Source organism: Lepisosteus platostomus, chromosome 15, assembly GCF_059453375.1.
Source record: "Lepisosteus platostomus isolate fLepPlt1 chromosome 15, fLepPlt1.hap1, whole genome shotgun sequence".
NCBI classification, from domain to species: domain Eukaryota; kingdom Metazoa; phylum Chordata; class Actinopteri; order Semionotiformes; family Lepisosteidae; genus Lepisosteus; species Lepisosteus platostomus.
Window position 1 is genome coordinate 25,033,966 of NC_142625.1, and position 16,922 is coordinate 25,050,887.

Below are 16,922 nucleotides of genomic sequence, written 5' to 3' on the forward strand. Positions count from 1 at the left end.
TCTGCCAGGCGTGTGATTGATGAAGGACAGCTGTCTGGGCTGGTGAGGGGTTAAGGCACTTTGTGTCTGCGCCAAGTGGAAGCAAGGACTTTGATTAGAGAGTGTCTTCAGCTTCTCCAGAGTTGGGAGTCTTGCCAAATTTCTTGACCTCCTTTGCATTCGTAAGACGCCTCTCTGAGTATTTTGCTTAGTGTTCGCCGCCTTATCACACTTGTGGCTTCTCTGAAAAGACCCCAGAGACAATTGCAGACAATTTACAACTGAATTCTTGATGCCCGTTCTCAAAGAGGTGTTGTGCACAGACAGGATAACGGACCTGAATCTCTTTAGGCATAAACGGAGGAAGATACGAGGGCAGTTTGTTTGCATTTCCACCGTCCCCCAAGGTTTTGATGAAGGTGGCTGAAGGAACGGCTTTGGGCTCAGTGAAGAAAAATGGAGATGAGGTCACAAGTGGAGATGAAACGGGGGGGCGGGGCTTCCTTACACAAAGCGGTGCAGGAGTTGGGGCCAGGCCAGGCCAGGCCAGCTGGATGAGAGTTTGGGATCACAGGGATCACAGCAACTAGCAACCAATCAAGAAAAACAGGGTATATAGCCTTCCTCTTGTTTCTAACCTCTTCAGCTTTCAGTGTCAGAGACGTGTTCAGTGAAGTCGTCGAGAGCCGCTCCCTGGGCTGGAGCTTGAGGGCAGACACAGTCTTCAGCTGCCAGGAGGGGGCTCCCAGGCCAGCCCGGGCAATAAGAACCCCTCACCTATCGCTGATTTCCTGCTGCCATAATCTAACAGCAGTTTACCAGCTTAACCCCCACCCCCACCACCACCACCCCAGTTACACATCTGAACACTAGCTGTGTTGTTGTTGGGGGTGCGAAGGCGTGCTCCTCTTTCTGAAGAATGCAGCGGTTCTGAAGGCATTGTGCCGCAAGTCATGAAAGAGCCGCCTTATTCCTCCCTGGTGGCTCTCTGCACAATGGGGGTAGTACTTCTGGGGGGGGGTGGGGGGTGGAAGGGGATTTCAGAGCAGGGAGCGGGTTTAATTACCAGCCTGTGCTGAGCAGCATGGGCTTGTAGCACCGGGTTTTAACACTTTGCACGCCCTCTGTGACCAGAAGGGGTTATAGCTGCCCGGCCTGTGTAGAATGGGCCAAGACCACTGGGGGAGTTCGGGTAGCGTCAAGTGTCAGTGTAATGTTCTGGGCAGGAGACTTGCCTTATTTTTTAACTGTGTCTGTGCTTGTGAATGTTGCTCAGTTCCAGCAGGGAAGTATCTGAGGGATAATAACAGTCTTTATGTGTGTGTGTGCGCGCAGCTGACACACGCGTAGGTGCAAATGGATGCAGCTGACTTTTCAGGGGGTAATGAGACAAAACAGCAGTGTGCTCTCACAGAGACGTCCTCCCACATGATGAGCTCGGCTTGTCCTTCCTGTGTGCACGCGCTCTTGGAAGGAACTCTAGTGCTATTATTTTACTTCTACTACTGCAGGAGACTAGAAGATCCAAAGGGGCAAAGTAAAGGATTTGTTACCAGGATGTTTCTGGTTCAAGTCCTGACTGTGTCACTTCGGGTGACCACTTGTGCTCTGTAGTGTTAGATTCCCAAACTGAAGGACTGTCGCGTTTGACTTGAGAGAAGGTTTTGACTTATGGGTCAACCTGTAATCTCTGTAAGAGTGCAGTAATCTAAGCATATTGTTGGTGGTACCTACTGCAGATCCTAGGGCGTGGACAGCGCGCCAATACTTCAGTGTCTTTGCATGTGTGATGCATCTTGAAACATTCTTCTGTGCTGTTTACATTAAGTGATGTATAAATCTAAACTCGGCGACTGTCCGATGCTGGAACTTGGGTCTGCGATTTGAAGCAGATGCAGTTCACCACTGCCAGTCTGCCCAGGACAACACGCAGTCCAGGCCCAGTCAAGCACTGGGAGGGAGTTGGACACGGCTCTCTGCAGCCTATCAGCTGCGCACACAGCTCTCTGCAGTGCAGCCTCTGGTCTGTGAGAGCGGACTGCAAGCAAGTTGTCTTTCCTAACCAGACAGCCACCCTTCCCGCAGAGAAGACGAGGGGTCTCTGCGGGGACCAGGAAGTGACCGGTGTTTGTGGAAAGGGGAGGAGGGGATCGCCGATTGAGGAGCTCGGGCCGGGCTGCGAGGGAGGTGGAACAGTCCTCCTGTTTTCCGTGCTATCTCTCAGTTCCCTCCCTCTCTCCGTCTCCTCGCCGGGCCAGCCCTGCGGCAGCTGCCAGCCGCCTCCCTCTCCAGACTCGGCACGCTAATTGAGCCGAGGGCTCTTGGGAAGGGAGTGGGTCCTGCCAGGCAGATTAAAGGCTGTTTTTGTTCTAGTTTAAATTTTAATGTAGACAAATGCTAGATCCCTCCCCGCTAATTGTTCCAGTTGGAATGTGAATTATGTTTTTGTCATCTAGCTATGCAGGAACAAGGAGTGAAGACAGTTCTCTAAACAGTGCTTAACCTTTTGATCCACTACGACATAACAGTCTACTTCTGACACATACAGCCGCGAGCGTCTAAGGGAATGTGTGCAAAGAGGTCAATAGTTTGCAAGTTGCAAAGTTTTCCGTTGATATTTTATTGAGGTGTTCTGTATCCTTAAAGCGTGCATTCGGGATTGCCTTTAGCAAGAAGTGGAGAAGGGGGTCTAGGGTCATTTAAACTGAAATTGGGAGGCTGAGGGAGCCTTCAGCCTACTTCCAGGACATGTGGTTGAGGCCAACTCAGTGGGATTGTTTAAGAATGGAGACGGACGTTTTTAAGTCTATAAGGTAACAGCAAGAAGATGGGCTGGGCAGCATCCTCTCACTGGGTCTTGGTGTGATGTACGACAGTGACTGAGTGGGCACTGTCGGTCTGCATTAACCCTCGTCCCCTCTCTTTCTCTCTCAGTGCTGCATTGATAACTACGAGGACATGGTGAAGCTGCTGTTAAATCGCGGGGCCAATGTCAATGCCCAGGACAACGAGCTGTGGACGCCACTGCACGCGGCCGCCACCTGTGGGCATGCCAACCTCGTCAGGATCCTCATCCACCAGTGAGTGGGACTGTGGGCTCGGGCGCTTTGATCGGCTGCAGCTTGCAGCGGACATTGTGTTTCTTCATTCCAGTCGAAGCCTCGAGGCAGAAAGGTTTGCAGGTGCACTCGAATGGGGTTAGATTATCTCCTCGGCCCTGCAGGTCATGGAGCCTGAAATGGATCAAGCTGCTCGGCAGTGGGACCCGTATTTTGTGGCACTTTAACTGCGTCTCGCAGACCACGCGGAGCTGGGTTTGCACCAGGGCTGAGCGCAGTGGTCCTGCAGGGCCTGGTCTCGGACGGGCAGAGAGAGAGGGGGTGGGTGTCTGGCCGCGTGCCTGTGTGAATGCTCTCGGGGGAGGCTGTGTGGGGAATGTGGAATTTTTGTTTTGGCGGAGGAGCCTGTGTCCGACTGGCCTCTCTCTCTCTCTCCACAGCGGTGCTGACCTGCTGGCGGTGAACTCGGATGGGAACATGCCCTATGACCTCTGTGAGGATGACCCCACCCTGGACATCATCGAGACCGCCATGGCGAACCGCGGTGAGGAAGAGAGGGGAGATGTGCAAAAAAGCCATAGAAGGCAGGCGGGGGGCGGGGGGGGGTCTGCTTGTATTTCATTAGATAAAATACACAGATCCTGAGGAGATGTAAAAACCTGCAAATACTCCCAGCGAGCCGCTTGGCGATTCTGTGAAGGCTTCAGTGTGGGCTTCCAGCAGCAGGAGGGATGCCCTGGCTCGGTTCACCTGCGGAAGAGCGGTATTCCAGGGAGAAGCTCCGGAGCCGAGGGCGCTCGTGAGGCCGGAGCGGGAGCAGGGCCCTCAGAGAAAGGGAAGTGAGGGGACAGGACGGCGAGAGAGCTGAGGAATTCTGCTCCTCGGGGGTCAGCGTGCCAGTCTTTGCCCTGTGCCTGGTGGGAGAGGGTGACAATTGGCATTTTGCCCAGCGTCTAAGCAGGTGCAAGAATAGTGGCTCAGAGGAGCTAAATACAGCGCTAATGCTGTTGAGCCTAAGTAGTTGTGTGCTCATTATCTGATCCCTAAACTGCTAAATACTCCCTCCAGGAACACAAATAGAAGCTGAACTGCTATTCTTTTTCCATCTTGAAGAACAGAAAGGCATATTATAGTGTGAAAACATCCTTTTTAATTGCCTTCAGCTTCACTTTGTAGCAGTCTTGGTCTAGCGTGTGGTGTGTTCGGTGGACACGCGCAGAAAGAGCCCCTGATCTTTATTAAAACTCGGACTCGGAGTAAAACACTGTTGGATTTTCTTTATACATCTCGCCTGGGTCAGGGCTCCCCAGCTGAGCTCCTGGCCAGCTCCTGTCCAGAAAAATCCCTCATATCCCCAGAAAGGGAATAATTGAAAGTCATTGATCAATTTTAAAGTGTTGATCTCCATTGATCCCTAAAAAGCACATCTGCCCGAGGGATTTAAATTGAGTTCTGCAGATTCACTCCCTGCCTGGCTAATGGAGTCCAGCCTGGGACAAGTGTTTAATTATTAAATGAAAGAAAGTGATCATTTTTAAAAAATCACAGCTGTGACTTGTGCACAAAACTTGGGGAGAGTTAAAAGAATGAAAACCTTGGTGTGTGTGCGTGCGTTCATCGCGCATGTGTGAGCGAGTCCCAGCGCTAACAGGTCATTTCTCTCCCCGGGAGGAAGCTGGAAATTCGGCACAGGAAGTGTCCACCCAGAGCAGGAGCCTGTTGACGGGTGTACACAAGCACACTCGCGCTGCGTGCACAGGGGCGCCCCTGGGGCTCCTGGTTCTTACGCCCCCTCTTAATGACCTTGATAGAATCTTAATTGATCTAATTAGCAGGTCAGCTTGAAACATTCCACAAATGTTGCTCAGGTGTCATCGGATCTTAAGAGCTTAAGAGACGTGCTTGACTCAAGGGCCGACAACTGTGTAGCTCGTCCAAGCCTGAGCAGGAGTGGTGTTATTTCAGCTCGTCGGATAATTAGGCCGCTTGAGTAAGAGGGGGGCTGGCGTGGATTGGAAGTGGAGGGAACCCCATTTTCCTCCAGGAAGTGAGTTCCACCCTCCCGGTGTTTTGATTGGTCCCTCGGTGTGCCTCTGCGTTGGTCGGCAGGCATCACCCAGGAGATGATCAACGAGACGCGGGCCGCCGTGGAGAGGAGGATGATGGGAGACCTCCAGACCCTGCTGCAGGAGAACCGGGACCTCAACTGCGCGGATTCCCAGGGTGTCACACTGGTGAGAATCTTGCAGGGGCGCACAGACGTACATAAACAGACGAGCGGACTCGGTACGTTTCCAAATTAGTGTTGCTTAATCCGTTAATTTTATTGCTGGAAGCCAATCGACACAGAAGACAGATCATCCCTTTGCCTAGCTGGGATGCTGCCCTTCTTAAGCACTTTTGTGGTGCCTGAGCCTCCATCCTGCTCTACAGCAGGGTTGTGTGTGTACGTACTGCATATACAGTATGTGTGTGTACCAGCAGGCCAAACATGGGCCAATCCTGCCCCCTTGTGATGAAAGGGGGGGTCCTGCCTCTTCTGTTGCATTCCAGTGCAGGGATGAACAATAATGCTCAGCATGAAGGTCGATGAAGGGATTAGGGCTTCATTAAGGAGTAACACTGCTGGCGGCTGTGCAGTCTGGCAGTAGCCAGTGGGATACAGAGAGCACCAGAGCTTCGCTGCCCTGTGGAAGGGCGGACTGAGTGCTCTGCCCTCCAGCACCCCGAGCCTCGCCTGCTCCGTCCACCCTGCTTCCTTGCGAGCTCGGATAGAAGCCCTTGGACCTGGATGATTTTTTCAAATCGCCACATGAGCCCACGATGGAGCAGAAGCAGATGCAGACAGATGTTTTGGTGGCGTCATTCGCATCGCTCCCCTAGGATCGCGGGGTTCAGATGCCGGGGGTGTGGCGCGGTGGTGCGCGCGCGCGATCGGGAAGGGGGGGCAGCGGGCCGGTGAGCAGGTGGGGATCGCACGATCAGAGCGCCTTGGACCAGTGACGCCTCTCTCTCTCTCTCTCTCTCTCTCTCTCTCTCTCTCTCTCTCTCTCTCTCTCTCTCTCTCTCTCCACTGCAGCTCCACATCGTGGCCGCCAACGGCTACGCCCAGGCCGCGGAGCTCCTGCTGGAGGGGGGGGCGAGGCTGGACGTGCAGGACGTGGACGGCTGGCAGCCCCTCCACGCGGCGGCCTGCTGGGGGCAGGTCAGTCGGCCGCCCCTCTCTCGCCCCTGGAGTCGGTCCGGGGGGGGCTCAGATTGCGCCCCCTCGCTGGGCTCCCTGAAGGGGCTGCAGCTTAGAGCACCCTTCAGGTTGCACGTGGCCCGGTCGGTAGTGAGTAGTTCATCGGTCCCGGGTTCTCATCCGGCTGTTTCTTGAACAAAACTAGCCTACCAGCTCCAACACCACGTTGAGCAGCTTATTCCACACCCCCTCAGCCACTGGGGTACGTACCTGCCTCCTGCGCTCTCAGTTTTAGATGCCCATCCACGTTCCTTTCCACCTGTGCCTGGTGTGTCACTGTCCATTGGAGATCTTGTTGACTCTCTGTTCACCCAGCCGCCAGTGTGGCTGGTTAACTGGCACCGACGTCTGTAGGAACATGAACGCCCTGCCCATCGCGGGTGATGTGTTAGCCAGCTCTTCCTCTGCCTCCCGGCTCGCAGAGCGCGCTGGCACACTCCTCCCCCTCCTCCTGCACAGCAGGGCGTCACCTCCTCTCTCTGTCCTCAGATGCACGTGGCGGAGCTGCTGGTCTCTCATGGTGCCAGTCTCGACGCCAAGACCTACATGGACGAGACGCCCATCGGTGAGTCCGGTCCTGTCCAGCCCAGCTCTGTGCTTTCATCTCTAATGGGCTGGATAGCCCCTCGCTCATCCATACTTGCTTCTTTTTGTGGGCGCTCTGTTAATCTGCAGTGTTAAAAAGGGGGGCCCATGCTAGAAATTAAGACAACCGCTGTACTTAAGATCCTGGCAATCTGTGTGAAACGGTGACAGAGGAGGCTGTCTGAGTATCCATGGAATGACCCTGTGGTCTCCGTGATTCTCAGATCTGTGTGAAGACGAGGAGTTCAGGGCCATGCTGATGGACCTGAAACACAAGCACGACATCATCATGAAGTCACAGCTCAAGCAGAAGACCTCCCTGTGCAGACGCACCTCCAGCGCCGGCAGCCGCGGGTGAGTGGCTCCCTCTGCTGGTCACTGGCAGTACTGCAACGTACTCTGCCTGACTGGTTTCTCCTGTATTTCTTCCAGCCTAGCACTTTAAATTTACTTGGCCTCAAAAGCTGGAGATCTTAAGTTACTTATGAAGCACAGTAGTTAAAAGGCAACATGTTTAGGAGCTGAAAGCAATTCAAGCATTTAAGTTAATCCTATTAAAAGGTCAATTTAGGGTTGAATTGTGTAATAGGAATGCAGATGCGATGAAGACCCTAATTTACATAGTCAACTCCACGGTTATTTAATTGATCACAAGAACCTCATGACAATTAACATCAGGGCTGTGGGTTGGAGGGGGGGCAGGTTTAGAGCCCCATTTTAGATTGCAGCCCATGCAAGTTCTTAACTCTTTAAATATATCATAAGATTACTTTAGTGGCCATATACTATTTCTTGCATTAGGAAGTTGTCTTTTCGCATACCCCAGCTTGCTCTCCATAAGACACACAGACAGAGAGAAGCTGGGGGTCAGAGCGCAGGGTCAGCCATTTATACGGCGCCCCTGGAGCAGTTGGGGTTAAGGGCCTTGCTCAGGGGCCCAACGGAGTAGGATTCCTCTGCCGGCTGCGGGATTTGAACCGACAACCTTTCAGCCACAGAGCCACCGTTCCACCCAAGTATCAATGTGTCATTATACATGTTATACCACAGCAACGCACAGTATGTATGTGAAAAATTATAATGTCTATCATCAGATGTACACAGGTTAAAATGTATACCTGATTTTTCTTTGCTGTTTAGTCCTGTTCAGTATCAGCATTTTCAAGTCCATGCTGCGTAGTCTTCGTGTCTTGAACAGCTGCTCACTGAGGAGCCTGTGTCTGAAAGGCATGCTGTGAGCAGCAGGTCAGAGGTCAGCAGCGCTCATGCCGTGTGCGCGTCTGTCCGAGTGCAGGAAGGTGGTCCGCAGAGCCAGCCTGTCCGACAGGAACAACCTGCACCGCAAAGAGTACGAGAAGGAGGCCATCCTGTGGCGCAGCGGGAAGGAGGAGGAGGAGCGCGAGAGGGAGTCCGACCAGGAGAGCACGCAGCCGGTGAGTGGGGTCGCGGCGGGGTCATGGGTCGCAGCGGGGTCATGGGTTGCGGGGAGGTCATGGGCAGGTCAGGGGCCTCACGACGGCTCCTTTCAAGATACTTCTTGGGTTTTATTTCACAAGAGGCCCCGGGTATTTTCCGCGCGGTCCGTGCCGGGTGCCGCACCCTGCTGATCCTAGCGGTGATCGGTGCGAGGCCTGACACAGCTGAGTTGCCTTCCTCTCCCGCCTGCCTGTCCCGCCTCCAGAGCGAGCCCCAGGAGACGCCCCGGCCCTGCAAGCCGGCCACGCAGCAGGGGGCCCAGAACGGCTCGGTTCCGGCCGGCCACGGCCCCTGCAACGGAGAGACCCGGACGCCGGCCCCCTCGGACTCCGAGCCCCAGGGCTCCCCGTCTTCCCAGGGCCCCCTGGAGCCCTGGATGGCCAACCGGGAGCGCGGCCCCCAGACGCTCTCTGAGCTGAAGAGGCAGAGGGCCGCCACCAAGCTGCTGAGCCGCCCCCTGCTCAACGGGCACCTGGGGAACGGCCCCGGCCCCCCCGCGGACGCACGCGTGCCCCAGGTGTCCTCCAACGGCAGCGCGGTCTACTTCACCCCGGCCAGCGGGGACCCGCCCCTCCTGAGACTGAGGCAGCCCGCGGAGGAGGTGGCGCAGAAGAGCCAGGGCTGCTGTGCCATCTCCTAGTGCTGGGCGCAGCGCGAGGGGGCCCGTGGGCGTGGCGCCCAGGTGAGGGCGTGGCCTGGCGGCATGGCGGCGGGTGATCAAGGGGGCTGTGGGCATGGCGCCCAGGTGAGGGCGTGGCCTGGCGGCATGGCGGCGGGTGATCAAGGGGGCTGTGGGCATGGCGCCCAGGTGAGGGTGGGGCCTGTCGGCATGGCGGCGGGTGATCAAGGGGCCTGTGGGCGTGGCGCCCAGGTGAGGGAGGGGCCAGTAGGAGTGGCACCTGTGGGTGCAGCCACTTGGACAAGGGCAGGGTCAATGGGTGTGGTCCACAGGTGGAGGAGGGGCCTGTGGGTGATGATAGTCTGCCTGGTGCATCAGCCTGAACTAACAAACGGTTAGTTTGGAAAAAAAATACCTTTTCTCCGACAGCCCATCTCTTAAGCAGCCGGGATCCGTGCTGCAGCGGTCTCCCCCAGGCAGGAGTTATGAAGGCGGCCTGCGCTCCTTCAGTGAAAGGACAAAGAGCTCTCGTCTCTTCCGGCGGTTGTCTGGTGCGCCACCAGGGGTCGCTGTTGTGCCACAAATCCAAGAATAACCTGATCAACTAGCGTTGCCCCGGTTATTGTCTCCCGAGAATACCAGTCTCAGTCAACAAACGCTAGAGCCCGTGTTGAAACCTGCAGTCGGTAACCTGTACCTCTAACAGGCATTTTAAATAGAAGATGAACTGAATATCCCAATTCTGTCTGTTATTTTCCAACGTACTTAGAGTGCCAGTATTATTTTTCACTATTGCTTAAAACACAGAGTGTGTTGTTTAGCCAAGATTAAATACATTTTCCTGGTAAGAATAAACGGCTGTAAATTGAAGATCTGAGAGACCTGTAAAACAGGTGTGGTTCTGGCTGCAGGTTAATTATTTGTGAGCGTTTTGCTTTAGTTTCGGCGACACTTATCAGGCAATGTGTCCATATTGTTAGTGTACATATACTGGCACTTTCTAGGAGCGAGAGACTTGGCTGGTGGTTGGATGTTATCAGCTCCTGACTGCACCCTGTGGGAAGCAGTTATCTGTCACCCATGTGCTCCAGGCCTTGGGGGAACCCCCCCGGTCCTGCAGCAGGTTCTCATCGGTGTTTAATGAACTCTTGTGAGAAGCACAAAGCAGTATTTCAGTCGTCTGGAGAGCACGGCTACTATCGTACTTAGCAAGGGATTTTTATATAGATATATTTATAAACCTTAAGTTATTTAAAACTATTTCTTTAAAGAGACGGTATATGTTCTGTCCTCCTTCTTCGTTGTGAAGTGAGTTCAAGCTCTGCTCGGCCCGGCAGTGATGAGGTCCCCTGCTGTCGGCCGGGCAGACTCTCGATCCCTGCAGCCTCTTTCCTCTAACCTGTGTATAGTGTAAAACTACATGTACAAATGTGTAAATATTTTCTGTTGGCTTAAATATCAAAGCGATTACTGGCGGTTTTATTTTATTTTTTTGTTTTTACAAACGGCAGAGGTTAATCTTGTTCTGGCAGTGCACAACGGTGATGGTCCAAATCTGTATGTACTGAAGCCTTCTGTAAGCATGCGGTCAGCTGCCGCATCGACTGGGTTACCACAGTACAGTGTTAGATGGGTGGTAAAGCATGGTGATTTGTATAGACGTCTTCGTCTTCCGGTCAAGTCCAAAAGCGGCTTCTGCGAGGATATCATTCTCTTGCGTGATATGCTGGTGGGGTGGGCTGGAAGATCTCAGGGTTTGGAGGAACAGAGCAGAGGTAGCGATGACAGAGCAAAGGGAAACTATCGCGTCTATTCTTCAGACCAATATCTGACTCCTGGGCCAATCAGGTGACAGACCGGAACCCGGCGGGGGACATCACGCGGGACGTGTCCCGGGGGGGGACCGGGTGTTGGGGCTGGGGAGGAGGGGTTCCAGTCGCTTCACGCGTCTTCCACGTGTTTCACCTTGAATGCACATTGTTTGTCTTACACCTCTACCACTGGAAACGGGACAGCGGTCTGAGTCTGTTTTTATTCTCTGTTGTGGTCGCTGTTCCTTCTAAACGTAGAATCGCCGATTTATTCTTTTTTTTTTCTTACACCCACCCGAACTCGACACCCCAATCGTGGTTTTCACGTTTCCGGTAGCGAAGAGGAACCCCACACCTACACTTCCTTGTTCCCCCCGACCCCTTCCGTAGACACTCCCTCGACCCTACGGCCTGCCCACCTGCGAGCCAATCGCCCTCTAACACGTCACGATAACCGCTAGAGGCTGGGCGCTGATTGGAGGAGGGGCTGGCTCTGCACTCGCTGCCTGCGTGGGTGCGGGGGGCCGCAGGGGTCGCTGTGTAGCTGAGAGCCGATGGGGTTCATGCTGGGTGAACCCCCCTTTTTTGCCTTGTTGCTTGTGCGCCCCCGCTTGGAGAGTCACGGTCGCAGTCCGCTCGAGACCCGAGCACCCAGATCTGCAGTAAAACCCTGCGTCTCTACAGTTTAGCGTTGGCAAATGATATATATATATACAGCCCCACAGTGAAGTTCGCACCTTCTGTCTTAAAATAAATTAGTTACAGCACAGTCGAAGATGTAGATTTAACGAGAGAACGGGTATTGAAAACAGGAATATTTATTTTTAAATGTTATTTATTTGGGGGCTTAGCAGCAGTAAAGCGGCGAAACCATTTTTGCACTGACATGGAAGTCGAGGCCGGTAAAAACACACGTGATGGGATCCGAGCAGTATTCGCGAGTGCAGCTTAAAGCGCACGGGATACAGGATATGGCTGAGAGGTGCTCTTTCCTCCTGTTGGCCACACACGCCAAGTGATGTCATATTATGAACGGTCGAAATAGGAAAACATTTTGAAAAGCAGGTCTTTGGTAGTTAAGAGCTCATGTTATGTAAAAAGTCAAATAATAAGGAAAACGAACTACTGATTTTGTAATTACTGGAAAGTACTGATGGTTGTATTAACATTTTAAATAAATTGTATATTTTTGTTCAGAGGTGGTTGCATGAGCACGTGTGTTTTGTTTTGGTTTCTGTGTACGTTCTGGTCATAACACCGGGAAAAACAAACAAAAGTGATACAACAGGTTTTGCTCACAGTTGGTCCAAGCCTTTGCTGGCCGAAAAGGAGGGTTTTGTCATCTCAAATGGGGGATTGGAGTCTATCTTCAGAACCGGCACCATCAGAGCCTGTGTTTTCCCTGCACATGGATATTTCCAGCATGACATTAAGGTAAATCGTAGACGATCCCAACCTGTTAGCCTGCCTGACTCAGCCTATTAAAAAGCTTTTGAAACCACAATGCAAAGTTTGCAGACCTAAAGGTGTGGCCTAGGAGAACTGCACACAACCCTTAGCAGTAATGTGTTTAAGAAGACAGCATGGCAACATCCAAGCACTCTAGTCCACAGAACTCTCCAGCCACAGGTGTTCTGAATCATGGCAGGCTTTGTGGTTGTCTTTGTCAATAGTTCTCTTGCCTTCCTCTTATTGGGCTCTTGGGGGGTGGTCAATTGCACTGTTGCATCAATATGCTAGGCCTTAAGCTGTTGACAATGAAAAGAGATCTGTGTGTCAGTTGCTGTCAACACTGTAAACACCTGATTGAAAGGTTGTACAAGGTTGTAAACACGTCATTCCTATGGTATCCTGTTATGGCATGCAGTAACTGCAACTGTCCAGCAGGGGGGATTCTCTGATCGCCTCGCTTGGAATGTTGTTTTCCTCCCCAAGTTCAGAAATTTAGGGCAGCGCAAACTGAACGTCCTTTGTGCCAGATGGAGTCCTGCTCTATTGTTCGGCAGGGCTGCTATGTCAAGCAGCTGTCGGAGAGGCTCTCGGCTCGCCCCCCTGGGTCCATTCAGGCCCCTCTTGGCGAGACGGGGATGCTAGACGAGGGGGCTCCCGGAGGTCAGCGGCTGAAAAGGCAGCACGCTGCTTCCATCAATCAGCGCTGTTAGAGCTCCCGAACGGAGCGGGAGCCATTAGGAAAGAGTGTGAGGCCGAGTGCTTTCACTGTCATCTTGTCTTTCAGGTGCACATTATGGTGACCTTCTGTATAAAATAAACATTCTTTTCCATAGAACCATTGGAAGCAATCATCTTGAACAGCATGCATACACAATGATATATAAACAGGAACAAAGCAGTGTTACAGGTCCAGTTTTAACTGGGGCGGAGTGGTGGCCCTGTGGCGAAGGATCTGCGCCTGTGGCTGGAAGGGTGCCAGTTCAAATCCCACGGCCGGCAGAGGAATCCTACTCCATTGGGCCCCTGAGCAAGGCCCTTAACCCCAACTGCTCCAGGGGTGGTGTACAATGGCTGACCCTGCGCTCTGACCCCAAGCTTCTCTCTGCCTGTCTGTGTGTCTCATGGAGAGCAAGCTGGGGTATGCGAAAAGATGAATTCCTAATGCAAGAAATTGTATAGGGTTAATAAAGTGATGTTATTATTATTATAAACCGTCTCTGCTTCTGGGCTAAACACTTTATTTTTGTTTTGTTTTTTTTTAAACGCGTGATCTGAAATCTGTTCCTGCAGCAACTGGAACCAAATCTCTGTGGAATGTTGTGCTGGATCAGGATAGATTTATTTTAGTTTCCTCCTCGCTGGGGCGTCTATGTGAACAAAAGAGGATTTTAGAGGCTACAATGGCAACAAACATATACATCAGAAAAAGCTGCTGCAAAGGGAGACAATAGTACTAAATCACATGACTGGAAAAGGCTTTAACCCCCCCCATTCTCTCTGTCTGTGCAGCTCTGGGCCTCAGTCTGCTCGCTGTATTCAGGCCGTGCCAGCTGGCCAGGACCCCAGCTCAGCTCAGCTCCCAGCCTGGTGAGAAAGAGGATCAGAGCCAGTCGTCATACCCATAGGGTCTGCTCTGCATCACTGTACTCATCTCGGGGGGGGCTCATTATAGTCACCACAGACTTGCAGCGACAGTACTGCAATTAGGCACATGACTGGTTTTGTTTTCTGTGTGCCCTAAGTAAGAAGTAGCTTGTGTGTAAAGTGGAGCTGGGGGTTGCCTGTACAAGATGTACGATCCTGTACCACGGTCCTCAGTGTTTAAATAGAAGAGACTGAGGTGCAAGCCGAACAAAACGATCGTTAGAGATTAAAAGACGCCGTAGGATTTCTGTGCCCTCAATGGTTTTTTTCCCTCTCTGATCTTTTACAAGGGGGCATCACGGTGACGCACTGGTTACTGGGCTGCCTCGCAGAGCTGCAGCCCTGGGTTCATCTCCAGACCTGGGGTGCTGTCCAGGTGGAGTTCGCACGGCCCCCCTGCGTTTGCGTGGGTCTCCCCCAGGTGCTCCGGTTTCCTCCCACCCTCCGGAGACAGAGGGGTAGGTTTACTGGCTCCTGGGAAAATCGCCCCTGGCGTGAGAGTGTCAGTCTGCCCTGCGATGGACAGGCGGTCCTGTCCAGGGTGTACCCTGCCTTGCGCCCATTGCTTGCTGGGATAGAGTCCAGCTCCTCCGTGGCACTGTACTGAATTAGGAAACGGCTGGACGGATTGTCTACGCGGGGGCGCAGCGGCTCGGGGGCACTGAGCGCCATTGGAAGGGGGGAGGGGAAGCCTGGGACGCCATCGTCTGGGCGCTCGCGGGACTGGCGGCAGGACAGCCGCAGGGCGAACAGGGACGGGGGGGGGGGGGAGGGCCGTGGGGCAGGGAGCTGCTCCGACACGCACTGCGCTCCAAGGAGCCGCGCACGACCGGAATGCAGAGCCACCCCGGCAGGCGGCATACCAGTCAGTTCAGCGCCGCGGTGCCAAGTCACGACACCCTCCTCCAGAGCCCGTGGCCCTTCCCTCGTGGTCGGGCACTGCTGGTGAAGCAGGTCGAGCTGCTGCTCTGAACTTGCGCTCTTGATCGCTGTGGCCGCGGCTAAATGTTACCGCAGCACCTTTCTGAATTCCACGGGGCAACCTGGAACGTAAACGCGCAGGGAATTCTCCTAAAATCCCCAAACCCATCTGTCCCTGAAGGTGGCTCGGCGAACCACAGGTCCCCATGAGAGGGGCTGTGACGGACAAATGGGTCGATCGCTATCCTAGGGTCATCTTGATGGGCTTTCTGTCCCTCTCGTCCGCAGCAGGAGGGATCTGCAGTCCGTCCTGCCTCCAGTTCTCCATACCTACCACACCCCCCCCCCCAGGGAGTTTGACCTGGGACCCAGTACCTGAGAAATATAAAATGACCCGCCAACAGTCGATTGCATTTGCCTAGCAGCCTTCCCTCCTCCAGGGCGTCGCGGCGCCTGCCAATCGGGACAGGAGGTGCGTCCTCCGGCGAGTGAGGCGCAGGACCTGGCCTGGGAGACGCTGGGCCGCCATTCTGCTCCGTCAGCTCCACTCCACGGCGCAGTCAGACCAGACCGCACGAGCCCAGAGTGGAACTGGGGGAGGATGGTCGGGTCCGCACCCCCCCCCCCCCCCCCCTCTTTCACAAACAGCGCTGTGAAGTCTTTTATCGACCAGCTAGCCTGCATGGAGGTTCGGGGTCTGCAAGAGGGGTCCTACTGTAACGTGTCCCTGGTCACTGTTCAGGGTGCAACTGATTGGAGATTCCCGGTTTCAGGGGCAAAGAGCGGCGCCTACCTACTCCGAATTAACCGGTGGCCCTTAATTCCCCTTCCGGCAGCTGCCCGAACCTGAATCCCGGGACTGAGCAGATATCATCTTGAATAACTGCTGTCATCTGTGCTTTGTAAAGGGGCTAAAGTTCTGTCCACAAGCTGTATTCTCGTTCTCTTTTTAAACCTGCTACTGGTCTGTGTGTGTGTGTGGGCGGGGGGGGGTTAGATTATCGACCCACTTTTGCATGAAAGGAACTGGTCCAAAACCATACCCATCCTGAAAAAGAGCATGGGGGGGATGCTGAGTCATCGTGAGGTGGCAGTACTGGGTGTGCTGGCAGGAATCGGGATGATCAGTTTCTGTTTCTCCTCTCGTTTGTTTTATGTGATTCGTGTTGGGTTTGGCCCCAGTGACCTAGAGCACACTTATTCAGGAGGTGATGCCAAGCTCTGTTGACATCCATCAAAAAGATGATCTCATCTGTGGTTTTCAAAGACTGCTGACAGTTCCTTCAAAGCAGACAGTCATGCTGATAAAGGCTCGTCTCTCCTGCCAGTTTCCCGTTTTCCTGCCTAGAGATTCTTTTCGTCCTCAGCCTAATAACGCACCCCCAGATCAACGCTATGACATCGGTGCAGTGGATCACAGCACGCTCCTCACAGACCAGCAGGAGCTGCCAGCGAGAGCAGTGGCACGGTGTCGAATTCTAAATGAAACCACCGCTGAGGTTGAACTACTTTAACCTCTTATTTATTTGGCTCGAGTGAGAGTCTCATTCCTGGCAAGACTTAAGACAACTAAAGACCGTGGAGTCGACACCTGCACACGAACGCCCACCCGGACACCACCCACGACAGCGCACGCTTCCCCCGCTCTCTGGGGGGGGAGGTTAAGTAACCGCCTGACTAACAGGAAGGGGTGACATTTCACTCGTGCGGTTCGCTCAGGGCCGGGCGTGTACTGTATGTAGCCTCGCTGGCACCTGCGCCAGAGCCGCCCCGCGGCTGCTCTCCGCAGCGAAGAACAACATCGTCCGATGCGTCTTCCAGACTTCTCATAGGCCAGGCGACCCGGGGCGCTCATGCAAATACACGGCCAGCTGGCGCCGGTGTTTCCCCTCCAAGGTTCCTCTGTATCTCTCCGTGCGACACGCAGAAGAGAAGAGAGCGCACAGGTGAAAACGTAAACACCCACCTAGCCCAACAAAACGGGCGTCGATAGGTTGCCGGGGTCGTTCTTGGCTGGAGTAGCGATCCCGCGTCGCGTTTTGATCAGAACATTGTAAAAAAGAAAAAAAGAGAGAGAGAGAGGGGAAGAACGGAACAGCAGCTCTTTTCTGTTCCAGTGAAGAAATCTGGGC

General features: G+C 53.7%; 1 protein-coding gene across 6 annotated transcripts in view; it reads left to right on the forward strand.

Annotated features, from left to right (window-relative positions):
• The window catches only part of ppp1r16b (protein phosphatase 1, regulatory subunit 16B), a 38,269-nt gene extending 26,298 nt beyond the window's left edge, over nucleotides 1-11,971 (forward strand). For 4 of the 6 annotated variants that reach the window (XM_088607483.1, XM_088607480.1, XM_088607485.1 and 1 more), the window contains 8 exons: nucleotides 2,914-3,059; nucleotides 3,479-3,582; nucleotides 5,148-5,272; nucleotides 6,118-6,243; nucleotides 6,772-6,847; nucleotides 7,092-7,221; nucleotides 8,162-8,300; nucleotides 8,549-11,971. In XM_088607483.1, coding sequence (XP_088463609.1) covers nucleotides 2,914-3,059; nucleotides 3,479-3,582; nucleotides 5,148-5,272; nucleotides 6,118-6,243; nucleotides 6,772-6,847; nucleotides 7,092-7,221; nucleotides 8,162-8,300; nucleotides 8,549-8,983 — 1,281 coding nt within the window. In that variant the 3' untranslated portion in view covers nucleotides 8,984-11,971. The remainder of the gene's footprint in view (nucleotides 1-2,913; nucleotides 3,060-3,478; nucleotides 3,583-5,147; nucleotides 5,273-6,117; nucleotides 6,244-6,771; nucleotides 6,848-7,091; nucleotides 7,222-8,161; nucleotides 8,301-8,548) is intronic. The other 2 variants (XM_088607481.1, XM_088607482.1) reach the window with 2 other exon arrangements.
• The last annotated feature ends 4,951 nt before the right edge of the window (nucleotides 11,972-16,922 follow it).